The following is a 10,132-nucleotide window of genomic DNA, read 5'->3' as shown; positions in this document are numbered from 1 at the left end:
GTGATCTTAACATTCAGGCTTGCCACTGCACATTAAATTACGAAAGACGTTTTCGTTCATCAGTTTTTCAGTGTTGCTGCGAATGGCTGATTATTGTAAAATGAAACTGAAAGTTGCGGCTTCTGCCGAAAGTGAAATGGGCTGTCGAGTGAATGATGAAAGACTGCCTCGAATCTTAAGGCAAGAGCTGGGGCTCATCCAGAGACTCAAACGCTGATCGCGGCTCCCGGTTTAACGGTTCTTAAGTGTGTCAGAGTGAGAGAGAGCTGATTCGGGAGACACTTTTCCAACGTGGAAAAGTAGTAATTTAAGTGTAAAGACGGTAGGAAATATTAAAGTTGAGAAAGAACTGGCACTGTTTGACTAATTTCATAAGGGAAAAAATACCAGTAGAAACAAGTTCTGAGCAAATGTCGCGACAACAAACAAACAACCCTCATGAAGGTAAGTAACAAAAGTGCTTGAAAATGGTTTAATAATTAATCTCAATAACCTTGGGGGTGGGGATTGCTGAATCTGTGGCAAAATGATCTGTCATGCATCTAACTGCACGTAGTTACTGTCATAAGATAGCTAAGCATTTTAATAATTGACAGGCACTTTTGCATTTACGTGACTCAATTAATACAGTAAAGCGGGCTAAGGAAGACCATAATCCAATACAAACTGGGATTATTAAAACAATGTGGTTACAGATCCAAAAACCTTAGAGGGAGAGTCGGGTGGCGAGGCGAAGGAACCCCCGAGCTTGAAATAAAAGTAGCCGAAAGCAAGGACACCGATGGCGAAGAGATTGAAATCATGTGGGTGTAGGTGTCACGAGTTCAACCAGATTTCTCTGAGGGATGTAGGATTAGAGTAAGGTAAAGAGACAGGACGGGCTGAGACCATGGGGTGAAAGTTATGACATTGTTTAGTTGAGAACTCGAGGGCAACAGAGTTGACGAAGGTTTAGGACAGCGCGATTTAGCAAACTAGTCGAGTTCTGAATGAAATCCATGTTTTAAAAAGTAGCCCAAAAGCAGTTGCAATTATTAGCACTAAAGATAATATAAATATGAAAGGGGGTCTCAGTCAATGAATTAAAGTTGTGTGGATTCAGGTAACGCTACGAATGCAGAAATAGGCGGTGTTAGCGACAGTATTTAATGGATACACGGCTCAGAGTCAAATGTATCACTAACATCGTAATCGGCTGCCTCAAGGAGAGGGTGGATTTGGTGGCTACGGAACGGAATTTGTGAGGAGGAAGGGTAATAATTTCAGCCTTCCTTGGGAAGAACTGCCTGCTGACCCAAAATTAGATATTGGACTCAGTTAGAAAAGTGTGTAACATTTTAGAGCCAGTGAAAGATTCAGGGAATATGCCAATAAACAGGGGAGAGATAGCCGGGGAAAAAGCTTGGAAGGGGGGATATTAGAGCTTAAGGCTAAATTTTACCAAAAATTGGCTACATCAATGGCATTGTGGGTCAACCCACAGCAAGTGAACTGCGGTGGTTCAAGAAGGCAGATCACTACCACCTTCTCAAGGGCAACCAGGGATGGGCAATAAATGCTGGCCAGCCAGCGACACCCTTATCCCACAAAATGAATTTTTTAAAAATTGAGAAGTTTCTTTCCATGCGTTATTTCATGCCACTTATGCAATCACATTTGCACCATCATTCACCCACTAATGGTAGAGGTGCTTGCTGCGGTGGGACCCAGGGATAATTCTTCATTGTATATGTAGTGGGAGGGAATTGAAGCTAACTTACTTGGAAATAGAACCTCACACTCATAATAAATGCATTGCCCATCTACGTCATCTTCTATCTGATGGGGCACCTTTATATAAAAAAAACACTCATGATATATCAACATCACTGGTTGCATCAGCATTCATTTGTGGTGAGCTGCCTTCATGAGTTGCTGCATTTCATGTAGTGTAGGTGCTTTCTCAATGCTATTAGGGAGAGGATTCTGGTATTATGTGCCCAGAAACACTGAAGGAATGGGTGAATGTTCCTGATGAAGGACAAAAACCTGAAGTGCCAATTCTCCTGCTCCTCTAATGTTGCCTGACCTGCCGTGTTCCTTCAGTTCCACACTGTATTGACTCTGATTCCAGCAACTGCATTTCTTGCTATGTCAGAAGGGATGGAGATATATTCACAAGTCAGGATGGTGAGTCACTTCAAGGGGAGCTTGCAGATGGTGAAGTTTCAATATAACTGCTGCCATTTTCTTTTAGATGGTGGTGGTTGTGGATTTGGGAGGTGTTTTCTAAAAAGCTTTGGTGAATCTAAGCAATGCGTCTTATAGATAAGTGTACATTGCTGCTGCTGAAGATGGGTGATCGAGGAATTGAATGCAGATGTGGTGCCAATCATGCAGGCCACTTTGTCCTTTATGATGTCAAGCTTTTTGAGTATTGTTGGAGATGCAGGGTCATCCAGGCAAGTGGGGAGTAGTCTATCTGATGAAGGGTCTAGGCCCGAAACGTCAGCTTTTGTGCTCCTGAGATGCTGCTTGGCCTGCTGTGTTCATCCAGCTTCACACTTTATTATCTTGTAGTCTATCACACTTCTGACTTGTGCCTTGTAGGTAGTAAACAGGCTTTGTGGAGTCAGGAGGTGAGTTTTTCACCACAATATTCCTAACCTCTGTCCTGCTTTTGGAGCCAGTGTAATTATATGGCTAGAACAGTTCAGTTTCTGATCAGTGGGTAATGCCCACGATGTTGCTAGTGGGAGACTCAGTGATGACAAAGCTGTTCAATGTCAGTGAATTGGTGCTTAGATGATCTCTTGTTGGAAAGTTTCATTGCCTGGAATTTATCTAGCAGGAATCTTTTCTGATGAAGGGTCTAGGCCCAAAATGTCAGCTTTTGTGCTCCTAAGATGCTGCTTGGCCTGCTGTGTTTATCCAGCTCTACACTTTGTTATCTCAGATTTTCTAGTATCTGCAGCTCCCATTATCTCTGTGTAGAGGAATGTTGCTTGCCACTAATCAGCTCAAGCCTGGATATTTTCTAGATTTTGCTGCATTTGGACAGGGACTGAGGAGCCATGAATGGCGCTGAGCATTGTGCAATCATCAGTGAACATCCCCACTTCTAACCTTATGATAGAGGGAAGGTCACTGATGAAGCAGCTGAAATGGTTGGGCAAAGGCCACGACCCTGAGGAGCTCCTGCACAGATGCAGGAGCTGAGCTGACTCACCTTCAACAACTACAACTGTCTTCCTATATGCTGTGTATGAGTCCAAAGAGTGAAGAGTTTTCCCCTTGATTCCCATTAGCTCCAGTTTTGCTCGATGATAACTCCTTGACATTACCCTTGATCAAATGCAGCCATGGTATCAAAGGCAGTCACTTTTGTCTCACCTCTGGAGTTCAGCTTTTATGTTCATGTTTGAACTAAGGCTGTAATGAGGTCAAGATCAGAGTGGCCCTGGCAGAAACCAAACTGGATGTCAGTGAGCAAGTTATTACTGAGCAAATGCTGTTTATAGCCCTGCTGATGATAACTTTCATCACTTTATTGATGATTGAGAGTAGACTGAAAGGGTGATAATTGGCCAGGTTGGATTTATCCTGCTTTTTGCATAAAATCCACATTGATGGGTAGATGTCAGTATTGGAGTTGTACTAGATCAGCTTATTAGAGGAGTGGCAAGATCTGAAATATAAATCAATTGCTGGAATGTTATCATAGCCCACAGCCTTAGCAATATTCAGTGCTTGCAACCATTTCTTGACACCATATGGAGCGAATCACATTGACTGAAGACTGGCATCTGTGATGCTGAGGACCACTGGAGGAGGCTGAGATGGATCATCTACCTGACACTTATGGCTGAAGTTTTTTGCAAATCCTTCAAGTTTATCTTTTGCACTAAAGTACTGAGCTTCCGGATAGGATATTTATGGAAACCCCGCCTCCATTGAGATGTTTATTTTTCCACCACCATTCACAACTGGATGTGGCAGGACTGCAAAGTTTAAAACTGATTCATTAGTAATGCAATCACTTAGCTCTGTCTATCATTTTTTTGCTTAAGCTGTTTGTCACAAAAATAGTCCTGTTTGTTTCCTTCAGAAGATGGACAACTCATTTCCAGGTATGTCTGGTGCTGCTCCTGGCATGCCCTAAAGTACCCTTCTTTGAACCATGGTTGATCCCCTGGCTTGATAGCATTGGAAGAGTGGAAGATATGTTGGGCCGTGATGTGGCTATTGTGTTGGACTATATTCCCTTATCTGTTGCTGCTGCTGATGGCACAATGCCTCATGAATGCCCAGTCTTTCCTCCTACAATCAACTGTGGATAGACGGTCATCATTCGACTCATATTCCAGATTATTATTGAATTCAGATTTCACCATCTGCCATGGCAGGATTCAAACTCGGGTCCCCAGAACATTACCTGGGTCTCTGGGTCAACAATCCACCACAAGGCCATCATTTTCCTACATACTATTTAGAACAAGGAGTCTTTTTGTGACTCTCTGCATTTAGAGAGAAGTAGCTGGCTACAGGAGTTTTGTCTGTCAGCACTGTGATATCGTGGTGGTCCTCTCCACAAGTTGCAGTCCGTGCTAATACATCTAACCAATAATAACGAGTTTGTCAATGTGGGACATGCTACTAGTTGTCTTGCATTTTTATTTTATCTCTATGCATCGTTGTTAGAGCAGAGCAACACTATTGAATAGTACATGTTTGTTACTTGGAAGATTCAAATGAGGAGCCATCAGTTGCTCTCACATCCCAGCTCAGATCGAATGGTAAAGCCTATGCCTGCCTGTCGAGGCTGTCATTGTGCTTTTCCGGTAGAATGTATATAATGTGCTTCAGCCTCCTCAAGTTGAGACTTGATTAGGTCAATGTAGTACCGGTCAAGCATTTTCACTCTGAGGGCTGTTCTGTATAATGGACATGTATTGTTGTTTAGAAATATTTTGATATTTCATGATCTGGGCTCCATAAGATGACTCGTAATATGGTTCTTTACATTTTCACCACAGAGAGTGGTTAACTAGCCAGGAACGGTAAGCTGCCAGATGCAGAGAGAGCAGGCTGTTGTCAGAATCATCATTTTTCCATTACCACATGGCTGGGTAAATCTGATATTTTGTTTAATTACTTGCTGAACAACCTGCACATTGATTGTATCTAATTGGAGGTCTTTGTGCAGGGCCTTCCCTGCACTCCTGTCCAAGGTAGCTCATGCTACACTAGTGTAATATGTATTAAAATTACAGCAGCTGAATGACTGCACAATTGGTTTTGGAGCACAACTTTGTATTCTGTGATAATTTGGTAACTAGTTCTTAATCTCATTCAGATTGATGCAACATTGTCTCTGCTCAAAAATTCACAGTCACAGTTTCCTCTGACATTCAAGAAAGGCATATACAGCATTGCAACCAGATGTGTTCACACTATTAAAATGCACTATTTACAGCACTATTTCTGTTTAGTATGGATCTTGGAATTGACTACAGAAAAGAGGAAAACATTTGGTGACATTTTTATTTTGATTTCAAAATACTCAGCCTTATGATAAGTATGAATGTAAGTTTGCTTGTCAATATTTGTTTACAATTATCACAACCAAATGTTTTATCTGTGTATTAAGAATTCAACATTCTTGAAAATTAGTATAAAAGTTGCAACTGAACTTTATAGCTACAGGAAACCTTGCGTTGTGCACATGAATGTAAAATTGGAACTCAATTATTTATTGTCTGTTAATTTACTACAATTTACATTTATGATTTTATTTATGATTAGGGTATTTTGGATTATATAACCAAGGATCCACTTGCTACTTGAACACATTACTTCAGACTCTGTACATGACTCCTGAAGTGAAGAACGCGATTATTAGGTTTGTAAATAATATAAATAATAATGAGGTCTGAATATATGTCAGTAACATGTTATCTAATTACTTGGAAGTGCAATATGTTTTAGGTTGAAATATTTACGTATAAAAAGCAAATAATGCATTATGTGCATGTCATATTACACACTGAAAATGCCTAATGTTGTGAAACAATTAATCCTCCTGTCAGATATGTCGAAGAGACAGATGAACCCATCAATAAGAATGCTAGCATTTGCTGCCAACTTAAAGAACTATTTGCAAACTTAGAAAATGGTAGCGCACGTACATATGGAATTACAAGGAACCTGGGCTTGAGCAAGAAAGGTGAATGTCATAAAATATGAAAACTGGAATATCATGTAAAATGCCATATACTTACGATCAGCAACATAAATCTTGATGTGAAATTTCTTTTTCTGCCTTTTTTTTCAGAAAGTCTATACTGTTAGATCATGGCACGTAAAATGACCTGTAAAAGGTTGAAAAATTCTTCCCAAAAAGGGGGCGGGTTGGAGTGTGCAGAGGGGTGCGATTTACATGCTGACCATAAAATGAACAGCTAGTGTTTGTGTTTTGCTCACCATTTTGAAACATGAACAGAACTTAACACTGCGCAAATCAGGGGACATCAATGTGACATGTTTTAATCAATGAATTAGTCTAGAAACATGCCTTTAGCCATAACGTAAACATTTAAAAATTATAAATGGACACGTCAATTGTTTTCAGCATCTTATGGCAAACTATACATCACTATAAGAATTCTACTCAGGATGAGATTCTACATTTTCAGTTTCAGACAACAATTCATCTTTCTGTCCCTCTATTGTATTAGATATTCTGCATTTTTTTAATGATCTGATAACAATTTGTGCAGTAACCACATATATGATTTTCATGGTTTGTGAAGATTTTCTCCCCTGTCAATCATTCACATATTCCATTTGGAGAGAACATGATGGTTTTCACTTGAGTAGTTTGTTGGAGCAGACTCCCCAATTTGTACGCAGTTATAACTGCAGTGTAGGCATTATTTCTTCACAGGTACCTCTTTATCTTATTAGTTCTGAGAGATTTGGCAATCTACCACACTGTTCTTTGTCTACATCATCAGGATATTCATTTTATAACTTCATTGCTTTGATCCAGAATTTCACACAATCCAACTGTTGTCATGGACATGCACAAAGGAATGCCTGCAGAGAACTTGATTTTCATTATGGGTTTACATTTGAAAATTACCCTAGTCTTTCAGTGAGTTGGCCATGCACGCTCAGTGCAATGTAAGTTTTCTCCTCTCATGTCTGTGGTGTTTATGAGATCTAGTTTTGAACACTTCCACTCCATTGTTCTGCAGTTGGAAATTTATTCATGTTGCTAGGTCACAAAGTGTGTAGCTGGGTGAACACAGCAGGCCAAGTAGCATCTTAGGAGCACAAAAGCTGACGTTTCGTGCCTGGACACTTCAGCAGAAAAGGATCTAGGCCCGAAACGTCAGCTTTTGTGCTCCTGAGATGCTGCTTGGCCTGCTGTGTTCATCCAGCTTCACACTTTGTTATCTCGGATTCTCCAGCATCTGCAGTTCCCATTATCTCTATTCATGTTGCTACTCATGTTTTTGCCACTGATGATGAATCATTGGCATCCAAGTAAGAAGAATTGTTCATTGCTACTCTCACATTATTCGCAATGGGAATAGTGTCTTAATGTGCCAGAAACTAGACACTTTCTTTACGATGGGTGATAATGGGAACTGCAGATGCTGGAGAATCCAAGATAATAAAGTGTGAAGGTGGATGAACACAGCAGGCCAAGCAGCATGGTCTAGGCCCGAAACATCAGCTTTTCTGCTCCTGAGATGCTGCTTGGCCTGCTGTGTTCATCCAGCTTCACACTTTCTTTACTATGCTCTTGCAGGCAAGAGTGTTATTAGTACAGTCTCCATAGCCAAGAGGAAAGCCCCACAAAACATCTCCTTGACTCTATCTGAGGAAGAAGCCTCAGATGAAACATTGGAAAAGCTACTTACTGCATCTGCCAGCTGCTCAGATGCTGGCACCTTGAGGAGCATTTGAACTAACTATAGTTTGGAGCACATTATGGGCTCATCTTCACCACTATTGAGAATAGTTCTGAACAAGGGTCGCTGGATTTGAAATGTTAACTCTGATTTCTCTCCACAGATGCTGCCAGACCTGCTGAACTTCTCCAGGAATGTCTGTTTTCATATCTGTAGTTTGGGCCTATTCATTGAGGTTTAGGATCTTATTGAAACATGCAAGATTCTTAGATCACTTGACAGGGTAAGCAGGGAGAGGTTGTTTCTCCCTTCTGGTAGAGTCTAGAACCAGAGGGCGTAACCTCAGAATAAGGGTTCACCCATTCAAAACAGATGAGGCTTATTTTTATTGTGCAGTGTTGAACCTGTTTGGATTTTACTGCAGAGGGCTATTGAAACTTGTTCGTTAAGTATATTTAAGACTGAGATAGACATATATTTAAACAGCATTACTAAGGGTTACCAAGGGAAAGTGGAGTTAACGATTGTCAGATAACCATGATCTCATTGAATGGCGATGGACTGAATGGCCTGCTTCTGCTTCACTGTCTCCTGGTATTATCTAAAATAAAACAGAAATGTCTGGAGGAAACCAGCGGGCCTCCCAGCATCTGTGGAGATAGAAGCAAAGTTAATGTTTCAACCATGATATAGCTGTTCTTCAGAACAGAAAGGAGCTGGAAAGTTGTGTTTTTTTTTTAAGGCCGTAGAGAGCGGGGAAGAATGATCACATGGAACAGATTGTAAGCATGTTTAAGGCCAAAGATTCAATATTGAATTCAACAACTTCAGAACAAGATCTCTGTATCCTTCAGTTTTCTGACTAAAAGTTTTTTCCTTTGATTTGACTGAGGACTAGCCTCCACTTAAGACTTTGATACTAGACCATTTGCTTGAATTATAAGCAATGCTGTTGGCCCTTATGTGGCTGGCTTTTGGTGCTGGTATGAGATTGACATGGCAGAATGCTGTACAGCAACATGTCCACTCCATTCACTGAGCACTGCTGCTAACCATGACAAGACCCTGGCTTTGACTCAACACTAGAAGCTAAGTCAAGATAAGAGTTCTATGAGCTTCTCAGCTATAGCCGAGGAGGCAAAGTGTTGGAGGCAAAACAAGGCAGGGTTGTGGTGAGCATCTAAGTTGCCACAAGGTAGTGAGCAATCATCCGTGAGGTGATATTTGGCCCAATTTATGAAATGGCTGCCTGTCCCTCCAAAATGTCCTTTCAGCAGCATAAGCCGCCAGTGATCTCCATAATGCAGTGTGGAAGTGTGGTTGGATTGAAGAAATGCCACAGTAATTCAGCGGGGCTGGCACAAATGTAATGTTAATGTCCATGGATGTAGGATATGTGCTGTGACTGTCCATGGAGCATACCCTGAAATTTTGATGTGGTGGCTCCAAGATGAACATCCAGAGAAGAAAGTGGCAAGCTGGAGTCACCAGTTACCCACTCTGACTTGTGTGTCAGGAACTGTCACCATCTAGTTTCTGTGAGGCAGAGAGGAAAATAGGAAACTGCATACTAATGAGATGAGATTAAATTAAGTACCCACGACACATTGGTGCATGCTAACACATGCAGTATGCATCTCACCACTTATAAGCAAAAATCTCAACTTGGAGTTAAACACTTGGTTGGAAAATTGAACTTTTTTGTCTCAATACTGAAAAACTCTCGCTGACAGTCTCACATGATTTTCCCGAATCACCTTCAAATGGCCCCTAGTCATTCAAGGCTGTGAAGATTCTGCCTCTTAGTTCTTTAAAGCAACTACACAACAGGCTTTGTTCTGACATTGTTGTAAGACTGAGGCTTTCATTCACCCACTGAAGTGAGGTTAGTGAGTCTGGTGCTGATATAGGCATCCAGAGGATTTTTGAAGACCCATTCCAATGAATCATTCTCAAGATCAGGCCAGTCAGTGGCTGATCCAGAGCTCATGACACATTTGGTCTTGGACACATTCTTTGGGACAGGTTTCTCATTCTTCCATTTTTTTTGCATCAGTGTTTCACTTTTGCTTGAACCTTTTGCTTGAAACGAGCTTCAAGTTGTGTTCCTTTTTGCTGGAGGACCCATTTCTGTTCATTGATCACCAAGTGCAGTCTGCAATGTCTGAACATGTCTTAAGCTCTTCAAGGCTTGTGTTACGTGCATGATTCTTTGTGCTGATGTAGACGAT

General features: G+C 41.1%; 1 protein-coding gene across 1 annotated transcript in view; it reads left to right on the top strand.

The window, feature by feature from the left end:
* Positions 1-201: 201 nt before the first annotated feature.
* Positions 202-10,132, top strand: part of LOC125457889 (ubiquitin carboxyl-terminal hydrolase 47) — a 50,847-nt gene continuing 40,916 nt past the window's right edge. The window contains exons 1-3 of the mRNA XM_048542630.1: positions 202-444; positions 5,785-5,881; positions 6,069-6,205. Coding sequence (XP_048398587.1) covers positions 411-444; positions 5,785-5,881; positions 6,069-6,205 — 268 coding nt within the window. The 5' untranslated portion in view covers positions 202-410. The remainder of the gene's footprint in view (positions 445-5,784; positions 5,882-6,068; positions 6,206-10,132) is intronic.

Source organism: Stegostoma tigrinum, chromosome 14, assembly GCF_030684315.1.
Source record: "Stegostoma tigrinum isolate sSteTig4 chromosome 14, sSteTig4.hap1, whole genome shotgun sequence".
Lineage (NCBI taxonomy): Eukaryota > Metazoa > Chordata > Chondrichthyes > Orectolobiformes > Stegostomatidae > Stegostoma > Stegostoma tigrinum.
This window is presented reverse-complemented; position numbering and strand designations above follow the sequence as displayed.